We start from the raw sequence: 14,226 nt of genomic DNA, 5'->3' as shown, positions 1-14,226 counted from the left end.
ATAAATTCTCTGCAATATTTTCTACTATCGGTAGCCGCCAAATGTGGCGAAGATATGAGGGGCCGTTTAGGCCAAAAATAATGAAACACTTTCACACACGCTAACGAGACAGTCTTATACTTACTACTGAAATGCTTTTACATTCAATTTTGAGACACTTTCACACACACTGATGAGACACTCTTACATATACTACTGAAATTCTATACGTTCAGTATTGAAACACTTGCACACTCACTACTGAAACACTCTCACATACATACATACTTTGTAAATAGATGCACGTTCATATATGAAACTTTATACATACTCATCTGAACACTTACGCATACATATGAGAAACACATACACATACATATATACTTCTGTGCCATATACACATGCATACGAAATGCTTGCACGCATACAAGTTAAACATTTATGCATTTATATCTGAAACACTCACACATACACATATGAAAAGGCTGCATGTATATCGCTGAACACTTGTACATTTACAACTGAATTTCTTGTATATTATTACAAACTAAAATGAAAACTTTAGATGCATGTGCAAGCCTTTCACATGTATTCATACGAGTCATTTCAGTAGTATGTATAAATAAATTCAATAATATATATACACATAATTTCAGTGATATGTATAAGTGAGTTCAGTATAATGTATAAAAGAGTTTCACATGTATTCATACAAGTGATCTAAGTAGTATGTATAAATGATTTCAATAGTGTATATATACACCATTTTTAAAGCATGTACAGATCATTTCACATGTATTCATACAAGTAATATCAGTGATGTATATAAGTAATTTTGATAGTATATATAAATCATTACAATAGCATATAGATCATTTAACTATAATGTATATAATTTCACATGTATGCATACAAGAAATCTCAGTAGCATACGGAAGTGGTTTCAGTAACACCGGAAGGCATAGGCAGGTGCGCGCGCACACCAGGAAGAAACTTCCAGAAAAATATATAAATAATTCGCGGTAAAATATTTTTTTACCGCGAATATTTTACAAATCCACGGGACACCACCATTTTGCATGACCACGTCCTACTTTATCCTACTTTATAAACAATAAAATCCACTTAGAAATTGTCTTAGAAAGACGATACAAATATCAATAATAATCCACGGGAGCCGCCATTTTGCGCATGCTCAGACCGAATTCTTTAGGTAACACGTTTGCGTGTAACACCGTCCGCGCAGTTGAAACGTGACGCTTGTAGATATGCTATTTTCGGCTGCTAGGGTTCAAGTGGTTAATGTAAAAAAAAAAAAATCATATCACACAATGATTTGGCGGACCCCCTGTAGTAACTCTGAGGACCCCCTGTTGAAGCCCCCTGCTCTACTCTATTTCATCTAAATTAATGGATAAGTTATAGAACTGCCCCTGCATTGTCATTACAGCCATTTCCTTTAAATCAGTGGTTCTCAACCAGTGGTCCTTGAGGGGGTCCCCAGCAAAAGGTTTTAATACATTTTCAACCCTTTATCCATATTGTATATGTTGGCTATTCAAAAATAGCAGATATACAATAAATAAAAATAAAAGATTAATGCTATAGTGGCACCAAAAAGATTCTGAGGGCAACACAAAACCCCCCGTTGACAAAACCGTCCCGGGGGGCACCGAACGGGTCCGCACTGACCCCAAATAGCTGATGTATAGGCTATATGGGTTGAAGTGGTTAAACTGCTGGGGACCCCCAGAACACTTCCAAGGACCCCCCTAGTGATGCGCGGCAGCGCGGGACGGGCGGGTGTCTGTCTGTCTGTCTGTCTGTCTGTCTCTGTCTGTCTGTCTCTAAATGAAGAAAAAAAAAACCTGACCACGCATCACCCCCCAGGGGGGTCCCCGGACCCCACTGTGAGCACCGATGCGCGCATCTTCAACAGGAGTTGGATGGGATGGCCTAGCGACGCGTGTTTAATACAATTAATACATAGATACATTTTGATTGGTCAAAAGTCTAGTAAACTCGTGTGGATTAGCCTACGGAGAAATTTTTATGAAGTTTTGATCGGAGAGCTACGCACTTATGGTTCTCTTTGTGTCAGTCTGCGTATGGTTCGCGGCCCCGGCCGGAGCGGCTTGGAGCGGCAGGCGGTTCTTGAGTAAATGTACTTAGTTACTTTACACTGTCGATTGGTCTATATCCAGCCCAAGTCTGTATCATCATACATTTCGACAATTTGAAAATAGCAGATCTACAAGCTCACAGATCTGTAGATCTGCTATTTTCAAAAGATTTGTATATGTCATACAGAAAACTTGTGAAATGGGACATTCTGCATAATGAGTAGCCTACTTTCTACTTTTGGTAGGCCTATTTAATTTTTTGTAGGCTACTTTTACTCAAGTAAATTTTTTATTCCGGACTTTATACTTAACTGTTACTTTGTAACAGAGTATTTCTACATTGCAGTATTGATACTTAAAGTAAAAATGTGAGTACTTTTTTTTCTCCACTGACTGTATCCATGTCCAGTCCAACCACGAGGTCAGTGCCAGGGACCACCATATAATATTTATGGTGTTTTTCACAATTTGTCAAATATTTTTGAAAATAGCAGATCTACAAGCTCACAATGCATTGCATTGTGAGCTTGTAGATTGGATATTTTCAAATAGCTGATATAGGCTATATATGTAATGGTTAAAGTGTTTATACTGCTGGGGACCCCCAGAACACTCCCGAGTCCCAAGGACCCTGGTAGTGATGCGAGGGGGTCTCTCTCTCTCTCTCTCTCTCTCTCTCTCTCTCTCTCTCTCTCTCTCTCTCTCTTTCGATCGCGCACGCTCTCTCTCTCTCGCTCGCTCGCTCTCTCTCTCTCTCGGGCCGTTGATTTATATATTGTTTTGTTGAACTTGTGCTCCGTGGCGGGGCGGGTTATGAAAAAAAACTGACCCGCGCATCACCCCTGGGGGTCCCCACTCCCCGGACCCCATTTTGAGCACCAGTGCGCTCATCCAATGGGATGGATGGCCTATACTAGATTGTTTAATAAAATGAATAGGCCTACATAAATGCATTTTGATTGGTCAGAGTAGCAGTCACCAGCATTTCCACAAAATATGACTGCTGTCCGAATAAATAAAAGACGCATTTTCGCTCCGCGAAATTTCGTCTTTGATGTGGAAGCTTGCATTGACTTTATAAGGTTTTAAAAAACAGGCGAAAAAAAACTTTTTTATTTGCATGAAGAATTCGCCCCAGTGTGTAAGGACCTTACACTGCTGCGCAGGTGATATATTAGTATTCGATATCAAATTAATTAAAGTGGGTCTCCGTTCCCCTCCATGCTGCCTTTGTCTTTTCCTTCTTATCTTCTCCTTCTCTCTGGAAGTTTCTTCCTGGTGGGCCCGCGCACCTGCCTATGCCTTCCGGTGTTACTGAAACCACTTCCGTATGCTACTGAGATTTCTTGTATGCATACATGTGAAATTATATACATTATAGTTAAATGATCTATATGCTATTGTAATGATTTATATATACTATCAAAATTACTTATATACATCACTGATATTACTTGTATGAATACATGTGAAATGATCTGTACATGCTTTAAAAATGGTGTATATATACACTATTGAAATCATTTATACATACTACTTAGATCACTTGTATGAATACATGTGAAACTCTTTTATACATTATACTGAACTCACTTATACATATCACTGAAATTATGTGTATATATATTATTGAATTTATTTATACATACTACTGAAATGACATGTATGAATACATGTGAAAGGCTTGCACATGCATCTAAAGTTTTCATTTTAGTTTGTAATAATATACAAGAAATTCAGTTGTAAATGTACAAGTGTTCAGTGATATACATGCAGCCTTTTCATATGTGTATGTGTGAGTGTTTCAGATATAAATGTATAAATGTTTAACTTGTATGCGTGCAAGCATTTCGTATGCATGTGTATATGGCACAGAAGTATATATGTATGTGTATGTGTTTCTCATATGTATGCGTAAGTGTTCAGATGAGTATGTATAAAGTTTCATATATGAACGTGCATCTATTTACAAAGTATGTATGTATGTGAGAGTGTTTCAGTAGTGAGTGTGCAAGTGTTTCAATACTGAACGTATAGCATTTCAGTAGTATATGTAAGAGTGTCTCATCAGTATGTCTGAAAGTGTCTCAAAATTGAATGTAAAAGCATTTCAGTAGTAAGTATAAGACTGTCTCGTTAGCGTGTGTGAAAGTGTTTCATTATTTTTGGCCTAAACGGCCCCTCATACGAAGACGCTGTTACTTTATACCCCTGAAGGGTATTTGTGTGGGTATTTGTCCAAGATTTGCAGTCTCTAATTTTTTTTTCAGCACCTTGTAAATATGTGTGTCCTTGTATCGTGTTATCTGGACATAAATAAATTATTACGTGTGTGTGTGTGTGTGTGTGTGTGTGTGTGTGTGTGTGTATGTGTGTGGTGTCCAGGTGCATGTCCTGTGTGAGCAGCCAGTGGGGCTGCCAGTGGAACACACTGGATCACACCTGCAGTGACATGGACGACACCGTGACCGGCCCCAACATCATCAAACACCACCAGGTGAGTGACCCCTCCGCTCGCCCAGCTTTATTCCCATGGCAGTGGCTTGCAAGAGCACCGCTGCCAGATTGTGCAAGAGAAACAAGCAGGCCAGATCTACGAAAACAGATGCAGGGGTCTGCGGACAAATACGTATATGTATTTGTCTTATAATAAGCAGACTTGGCAACACTGCTGAAGAGCCTGGCTGCTATGAAGTTGTGCTTGAAAGGACACTCAATCCTAACCACTCGAACCCTGACTGAGCATGTCATTAACAGGCGAGCACTCTGCAAAAATAGACGTACTACAAGCTCACAATGTGCGTTTTGAGCTTGTAAGATCGGCTATTTTCAGCAAAGAGATTTGGGGTACAGGGGGAAAAAGGAGGGGACCAAGTACAGACCCCTGGTGGACCACCCTGGTCAATGAAGTATAGTGTGTAAGTGGTTAACCTTACCTTGGTTATCCTGATCCAATGGGAGAGGGGAACTGAGGTTTAACCCATTCAATCCAGGAACGCATACTGTGTCATTTTAGCTATAACCATTATTTCATACTTTGGCCATTCAAAAATAGCAGATCTACAAGCTCATAGCGCGGCACCGAGTGCCGCGCTACGAGCTTGTAGATCTGTTATTTATTATTTTTTATCGCAAAAATCTGTGCAAATCTTTGAATATTTATATATATTTTTTTGGGAAAACTTATGTTTCTATAATATCAGTGGCTCTCAAACTTTTTTCATGTCAAGAACCCCCAAAATGATATGTATTTGTCCACAGAGACCCCCATCTCAAAATATGTTGTTCCAGGGACACCCAGAAGCAAAGATCTCAGTTAAAAATGTATATATATTCAAAGATTTGCACGCACTTTCCCAATTTACAAGCTCATAGCGCGGCACTCGATGCCGCGTTATATGAGCTTGTATATCTGCTATTTTTGAATAGCCAAAGAAATCTAAAAATGACACAGATGCGTTCCCTTGATTGAATGGGTTTTGTTTTGAGTTCGTCTCAGGACTTGCTCTGCCTTCACCCTCTGTGTCTGTCTGCTGTAAATAATCATAATCATAATGTCATTTTTATAGCGCCTTCGTAAATTCTTTTTTATTGACATTTTTCATTCTTTATCACAAACAACCACACAGACATGACACAGAGCAGAACAAAGCACACAAATAATAATGCCAAATCCAAACAAGACGCAGAAGCAGTCGCAGAGAAAGGAAAGAAAAAGCGCTTTGCGACACATCACCGTCACTGTGAAGTACAAGGCAGGAAGCACAGAAGGCATACGTACTGTATGCAAAAATATGAACCAACATTCAAATGAGCTAGGGGACTAAGGGGGGTTTCACACACTGTAGCTACTAGCTCTGTGCTTCCTCTACAACATACATGGGCAACTGGCGGCCCCGGTGGGCCACATGCGGCCCTCACCTTCACTTAATGCGGCCCGCAGGTTAATATGGGAATACTGATATATTGATTTCAGCTGTTCCAATTCCAAACATGCTAACATGACCTGCTTTAATCACTTCAGTCTATATTATTAGTTTAATGACTTTTTTATGTCCAATTTATTTGTATTTAACTTCATAAAGTTAACTTAAGTATAACTAAATGCATTTGAAATTAAATACAAATGTTACTTTTCAGGATTCCAATTCAAAAACGGCAAAAATAGCAGATCAGCTATTTTTGCTACATACTAGAATGACGAACTATTCATTTACGAAAAAAGTAAAAATATGGAGATATACTGGAGATTTCTGCCCGACAGCAACAATATGCAATGTGGCCCCCTGGAGTGGGTGTGGAATTATAGTGGCCCCCTCTCCATCATCAAAGTTGCCCACCCCTGCTCTACAAGGACACTAAACACCAACCATGTTTATGCTAACATGTGTTTCAGCCTCTGCCCTCTGGCTTCTGTGAGGGTATGAATATGAAAAAAGTTGCTAAAAGTAAGGTATATATTTAGACATCTGCATGCTTAAAGGGATAATTCACCCCCAAAATGACTTTTGTTCTATCGATTAGATATTGAATTCATGGATATTGTTTAGTTTTTGTCGCATTCCCAAGCCAATGATTTGATGACCAGCTGACCGGTAGGCAAGGAGAATCTTTGTGTCTCCTACCGGAACTGCTGCCGGTTGGAGACATTGGCTTAGGAATGCGACAAAAACATAGAAAATATCCATGAATTCAAGTCTCCATGGGTGACTAATCGATAGGGAAAAAAAGTCATTTTGGGGGCGAACTACCCCTTTAAATGCGCATATGTGCAGTTGGATGATGTGTTCTTGAATCCCCTCTATAGAATTAGTTTAAAATAAATCTTATATCCGATCAGCTCCTGCCATCTTGCATGACAGAAGGTCCTCCTGGGTTAGATGATGCCAGATTGCAAGTGGGACGTCAAATAGCAAAAATAGACTATCTATAAGCTCACGTCGTGACTCGCTGTGATCTTGTAGATAAGCTTATTTTTGCCAAATGCTCGGCTCTTTTTGCCAAAATTAATGTTCACCTATTATGACATGCCCAGAATAGGGACTATAGGGTTCATGTGGTCAGGTACATTTAACCCATTAAAACCAGGAAAGCATCTGTGTCATTTTAGCGTTGGCTGTTAAAAAATAGCAGATATACAAGCTCACAGCTCGTCTCTTCGAGCTTGTACATCTGCTATTTTTCAAAAATCTTGAAAGTGTTGAGCAGACATTTGATTTGTAGAATCGGCCTCAGGTCGTAAAGGAGCAGTTCACCAAAAAAAAAACGTATTTTCTATCAATTACACACCCCATGAAGCATTGAATTAATCAAGATTTTTTCTGTTTCGTCGCATTCCTAAGCCAATAATTTGACTACCGGCGGAAAGATGCTAATGTATCCGGTAGGACGCTTCATGAGGTGTGTAATTGATAGAAAATAAGTAATTTTTTGGGTGAACTATTCCTTTAATGAGTTAAAAATGTCAATTCTGAGAGAGGGGGGAGATGTTTTATGTCTTGTTTTCATCTCCTCTCAGGATGGAAATTGTCCTCGGTTCGAGAACCCAGACCCCATGCTCATCCCTGTGGGCTTCAAGACACTCATCAGCTTTGAGGGCATCCACCTGGACGTGTACAAGGTATGTCAGTCAATGGCATTTGGGTCCCGGGGAGACATCAAATTTCTCTTTTGGGTCTCGAGCTAAAATGTAGTAGCCTGGTATCCAGCCTGCTTCGCTACGTTCGGCGGACTTTTTTTTCTCTCTTCGCTTCTCAGTCTGGAAAGCCTCCTATCTCCAAGGGAGGCGGGACATGCCAAAAGCTTCGAAACCTACCGTGGCTTCTGATTGGTCTGTGGTGCAGGGCGGGACAAAAAAAAACAGTGTGATCGTTGTGATTCGTCATTCGTTTGAACAACATCCAATCAGCAACGACGTTGCCCAACGTAACATATGTAGTTCCAGTGTAGTTCTGCAAAACGAGTCAATAGGGTGCTCTCCAGACTGAGAAGCGAAGAGAGAAAAAAAAGTCCGCCGAACGTAGCGAAGCAGGCTGGATACCAGGCTAAAAATGTAGGGGAACCACTGGTTTAAACTCACAACATTTTTATTAGGGATAATTTATGTTAGACTGGGCTACCTGTCTAACAAGTCATCGTGGCTATTTAAAAATAGCATATATACAAGACAGATCTGCTATTTTTTTTATTATATAAAAATCTTTAAATATATGTATTTTTTAAAGCGAATACGTTTTGGGGATAAAAGGAAAGAGCACATCAGCACTTTCACACACATACAGCAGACACAATATCACAGAGGATAAAAACACAATAAAGCCCTAAGGCTTATTTCCATTGTGGTCCTCATAACACAACAGAGACAAATACATATTATCACAAACTATGACACAAGTAGCAGCATCAGGCAGCAGCAGCATTACAGTTTACTGGCAAACAGTCTACGCACCTTCACATATTTTAATTTACTAATTTAAAGGGATAGTTCACCCCCAAAATGACTTTTTTTCAATCAATTAGTCACCCCATGGAGACTTGAATTCATGGATATTTCTTTGTTTTTGTTTTTGATGACCGGCAGCGGTTCTGGTAGGAGACACAAAGAGTCTCCTTTGTGTCTCCTACCGGAACCACTGCCTACTAACAAAAAAATATCCATGAATTCAAGTCTCCACGGGGTGACTAATCGATAGAAAAAAAAAATTTTTTTTGGGTGAACTATCCCTTTAATTTACCAGGAGTGAAAAAAAGGAGGATATTTCTTGCTTTCTTTTTACGTACAATATGGTGGTAGTCTGCTGTCTACGATGGAGTGGGGTATTGTTGCTATATTTGCTATTGTCGCTGTTGTTGTGATCTGGATCTTGTGGGCGTTTTATGTTTATGTTTTTGTTACATGTATGTTTAATGTGTTTTAATAGTTTTACATGTTCTTGATCTGCTCTTAACACATTGATTGCCTGAGTTATTTCAGATTTTTTGCAGTTTATTGCCAGAGATTTTTCATTGAAAAAAAAAAAGTACTCAGGAGCTGAGATACAAAATTTTAAAGTTTTAAGTTAACAAGGAAGTGGATAGGAGTCTAGATCTTTGACTAATCATATCTCCTTGGTCTTTGGGTCAAATTAAAAAATATATATTTTTTTTTTTTTTTTTTTTTTTGGAAAACATTTTTTTTCCTTAAAAACGAGTTAACTCGATCTAGGCAATCAAGTGATGGATTTTAAAAACGAGTAAAAACGAGTTAACTCGTTCTAGGCAGTCAATGTGTTAACACTAATCGCCCAGTTTGGGACAAATAAAGTTGACCTTGACAAAGTCATCTCCTCCTCCTCCTCCTCGTCTCTGTCTCGTTCTGCAGGGCCGCACCTTCACCATCGGCACTGAGCTGATGAGGAACACAGAGGAGGCGGTCATCGTGGAGGGAGGACACTTCTACAGCTTCAGCGGTTTCAACGTCAGTGTCTCTGATTGCTGTGCATGTGACCTGAATGTGGCAGTATAGCCAGGGTTGCCAGATCTGCTTATTATCATTTCCCCGCAATATTACTATTTGAAAATAGCCGATCTACAAGCTCACAACGCGTCGCATCGCGACGCGTTGTGAGCTTGTAGATCTGCTATTTTCAAATAGCATTTTATATGTTAAAGTGCTCATGTGGCCCATAGTCGCTTCTTTTGGGCTGGTTTTCCTAGACCTGGTTGCTTGTTTCTCTCACAGAATCTGGCAACACTGGCAGTAGCTCAGTTATTAACACATCAACCGCCAGAGGTTAATCTCATAATGTACTCACCAGCGCCAAGGTGTTTTTGTTGTTTTTTTTGTTTTTTTCATGTCGCCATAGATCGTGTTAAAATCCTTAAGATTGAGCCGTAGCGGTCTGTTTACATCCGCGACATCTCAACGTATCTCCCAGTGAAATCCACGTGTCAAACGGGGCATCCATGTTGTAGTTAGAGCGGATTACGTTAAACAGTGAAATGCGAGGAGAAAAAACTACAGGAAGAGAATTGAGTTTCAGTTTCGTCTGTAGAACGAGGGCGGACGTGATCGTCAAAACCGGATCCCAAATAATTCTATTTCCGGTCATCAAACCGGAAACGGAAGTGGATCAAAAAAAAATCCGAAAGTGAACCCGGACATTATTAGCGCGAAAAGACCGCGGACCGTAGGGCTACGGTCTCGGCGCTTAACAGTTGGATTTAACGGACCGTAGGACTACGTTCTTGGCGGTTAATGTGTTAAGACAACTTATGAAGGATGAGATATATATATATTTTTATATATATTAACTTTTATTGATTTTTTCATAAGACAAGACACAACAGGACAAACAAACAAACACCAGACTATAATGTGTAAGCATGAGTAATTAACCTATCTCAATGAAGTAATATATGGGCAGACAGAGTACAACAGACCACAATATACAATTGGACACATTAACAATCGAGCTTGTAAAAAAGAAAACATAAAAACAGAGCAGTCACACAGAGTCGAGATGAGTCACGACAGGACCCCATATATATTCAAATGTTGCCAAACTGTCCGGTTTGTTGCAACGAAGCCTCTCCAGGTGTATCAAGGATACAAATTCATTAAGCCATCTGGTAAAGCAAGGAGCGGTGGCAGTTTTCCACTCTGTTAAAATCATTCTCTTTGCTACCAGTGTGCCAAGCATAAGAGTCTGCTGGACAGAATACGGCAGATCAAGAGAGGCCTCTGAGCAACCAAACAATGCAGTAGGTGCATCAGGTTCGATGTCAAAACCATATACTCTGCTGTACCAAGCGAAAATGTTTTGCCAAAATAAAACAATCCTTGGGCAAGACCAGAAGGTGTGACCCAACGTGCCCTTGGAGATGTTGCATCTGTCACAGGTATCGGAAACAGTTGGATACATTTTATTCATCTTGACCTTAGAGTAATGTAATCTGTGCATGACCTTGAACTGGACAAGCTGCAATCTGGCATTGACTGTGCTCGAGTGAATCCTCTTCAAACCCTCGCTCCAGATCTCATCAGACAGTTCCACACCAATATCAGCCTCCCATGAGGTCTTGATATGAGTTGTTGATGGAATAGATAATTTAGAAAACAATGAGCCAAATTTGGATATTAAGTGTTTAGAATTAGGATGGTATTTCATTAAAGCATAAAAACAGTGTTCCTGAGGTGTGTTTTCAAAATTATTGAAATTATTTTGAACAAAATGTCTAACTTGTAAATAACGAAAAAAGTGGGCTTGTGGAAGCGAAAATGCTTCTTTCAGCTCTGTAAATGATGCAAAATAGTTTTTTATATATAGGTCTGAAAAATATATCGGACTCTTTTCTTTCCAACATGAAAAGGCTGTATCTGACTGAGATGGAATAAAATTGTGATTAAAACAAATGGGAGAGTGTACTGACAGATCGGGAACTGAGAGCACTCTTTTTACCTACCATAACTGAAAGAGAGGTATTCTTCGCTGCGTGAGCTTCGAACTGGAGCCATTTGGGAGCGTCAGAGGGAGTTTGGGGAAGCTGATCTTGCCAGTAGATTAAAACCCTGAGATTGGTTGCCCAGTAATAATGCTGGAATACAGGGAGGGAGAACCCCCCCCAGTAACTTAGGTTTTTGTAAATGACTCTTTGAGATACGGTTGGTTTTGTACCCCCAAATAAAAGACATTATTATATAATCAATTGTTTTAAAGAATGATAATGAGAGCTCATGATGAGATATTTTTATTGAATATAAAATTAGCAATATATTTATTATTGTTTGGCGACGAATTGGATCTGCTTTTAGGTACTCTGATAAAGCACATCTACCAACCGTAGGGACTCTGAATCCTCGTACTATAAACAGCAGATCCACAACGACAGGTGGTAGCTGCCTGGGGTGGTGGAGAGTGAGCAGCAATTTTAGCAAGACAGCAATGACAGCAGCATGAGCTTGTAGTTCTGCTATTTTTAAAAAATCGTGAAAAAATATTTTTTATATATATTTTTTTTTAAATGTTTCGATTTAGAAAACATTTTTTGAATCAGCCTCAGGTCTTAATGGGTTAAATAGAGCGGTCTGAGAATTAAATGAGTGTGATTGGATGAGTGGATGTGAACGTGGAGCTGAGGCGGTCCAATTGTTGGCCGCCAAACAACTGCACTGAGTTCCCTGGCAGAACTTGGCTCTGCTCATGGCTGTGCCAAGCGCGACGCTCATTAATGGTCACCCTCCTCTGAGCCCCTTGACCGACGCGAGCCCAATTCTCAAGTCTCATGTCTGCGGCAGCCCCCCCTCCCTCTCCCTAATCGAATGTCCGCGCCAGTTTGGCAATGCCCAGCCAGTTACCAAGGTTACCCCCCAAACAAACGCTACGGAAAAGACAGAACTGCATGTACACAAAGGCTAAACTAGGCCTGTGTGGTAGTGATACATTTAAAGTTGCAATGAGCTATATTGTTCCAAGGTTTTGCCGGCCCAAATTTGATCTCAAAGTTATTTTGCTTTCGAGTCTCAAAGTCGTGTCATGAAAGAAGTCAAGACGCAACCAAAGTCAAGTCTCTCACAGCAGAGGAGTTTCGTGACTTAAATCTTAAAACCTTAAATCCTTAAATCCTAAATCTCAAGTGTCCACCTCTGAGCTGTCACCCTGTCACTGTTCCTCTTGCTGGCAGTGCTGACCTGTCCTGCGCTTTAAGTGCTTAGCTGGTCTGTTTGTTGCACAGCTACAGCACCTGAAGTTTATTGGTCATGAAGACTGATCCCAGGGCAGTTTGTACCTCAACTCAGCTGGGGGAGAATAACTTGTGTTGTGTTGTTACCGCGTGGCTGCAAAGCAGTTCACTGCCCTTTAAAGTCCTGTTGGCATTGCAGCCAGAGCTCAGCTAAAAGAATGCATGTAAACTGACTGACTGTGTTCCAAGGGTTAGAAATCAGATCAACCACTTTACCTCCCTTCTTTTGCAGTTCCTTTTGATATTCTCTAGTCTAGCCCCCTCTAATGGCCAGACTCTCCTTATATTATACTGGGAGATCTGGCAGCTCTGTCTTCAGATAGTGAATTCAAGCAGAACATTCCCCCCGAGCTATTTTATGTTCTTTTTCTTGCATTGATTTCCGTCTGTTGAACGTCTGCCAAACTGGATATCGTCGCCATCATGGTGGGGAAACCTTGTATGTCCAAGACCGTTAACTTTTCAGGCAAATGGGAAAAAAGAGCCTGTGTTTCAGTGGATCCAAATGTAGTTATTATGTAAGTCACAAGTTCTTGTTAATACTTTTCATCGGTTCAATATGTATAAAATCCACAGACGCACTTAACCACAAATTTCAAAAGATTTCAGAAATACGGAAATGAGCAGATCTGCAAGTTCGACGCGTTGTGAGCTTGCAGATCGGCTATTTCCTCTACTTTTGCACGACACTCTCGTTTGACAAAGTAGGGCATTAATTTATTAAACAAAAACATAAACTGAAATAAATAATAAATAATAAAAAAACAGATACAAGGTTTCTGCCCTACGGCAACGATGCGTTTTTTTTGGTTCTTTTCCCAAGCAGCCCACACAGTTCTCAGCTAAAAAGAAAGCAGCCATTAATCTTCAGCGCTCTCTGTACTTCATAATTCATTCTGTTCCAATTCCTCAGTTTTCCTACGACAAGTCGCCAAACACCACCATTCTGCTCTACGTGAAGGACCGGGAGACGGGCAAGAAGATAGACAGCACTCTGAGCGGTACGTTGGCAAGTGGTAGGATGTAACTAAGTACATGTACTCGAGTACTGTACCTTAAGGTATTTTTTTTTCTTTCTTCAGTATTTACAAATTTCAATACTTTTTACCTCGACTCCACTATATCTCAGAGGCAAATATTGTACTTTTTCTCCACCACAATTATATGAAAACTTTAGTTACTAGTTATTTTGTAGATTTTGATTATTATTACAAAACACACGTTAACCACTTCAGCCCTTTTTTTTTCGGCCATTTGAAAATAGCCGATCTACAAGCTCACAATGCATCGCATAGTGAGCTTGTTCAGCTTTTTTCAGCTTTTTTCAATGTATTTTTATACATTTTGAACTTGTGAAATGGTGACATTCTGCGCAATGAGTATTTTTACTTTTAATACTTTA

The 14,226-nt window shown here is 39.9% G+C and overlaps 1 protein-coding gene across 1 annotated transcript in view; it reads left to right on the top strand.

Moving 5' to 3' along the window:
* plxnb2b (plexin b2b) overlaps positions 1-14,226 on the top strand; it is a 224,437-nt gene that overhangs the window by 136,878 nt on the left and 73,333 nt on the right. Inside the window, exons 13-16 of the mRNA XM_080437931.1 lie at positions 4,488-4,599; positions 7,621-7,722; positions 9,463-9,558; positions 13,738-13,825. Of these exons, the coding sequence (XP_080294057.1) occupies positions 4,488-4,599; positions 7,621-7,722; positions 9,463-9,558; positions 13,738-13,825 (398 nt within the window). The remainder of the gene's footprint in view (positions 1-4,487; positions 4,600-7,620; positions 7,723-9,462; positions 9,559-13,737; positions 13,826-14,226) is intronic.

Source organism: Gymnoscopelus braueri (assembly GCF_963280865.1).
Source record: "Gymnoscopelus braueri genome assembly, chromosome: 9".
Lineage (NCBI taxonomy): Eukaryota > Metazoa > Chordata > Actinopteri > Myctophiformes > Myctophidae > Gymnoscopelus > Gymnoscopelus braueri.
This window is presented reverse-complemented; position numbering and strand designations above follow the sequence as displayed.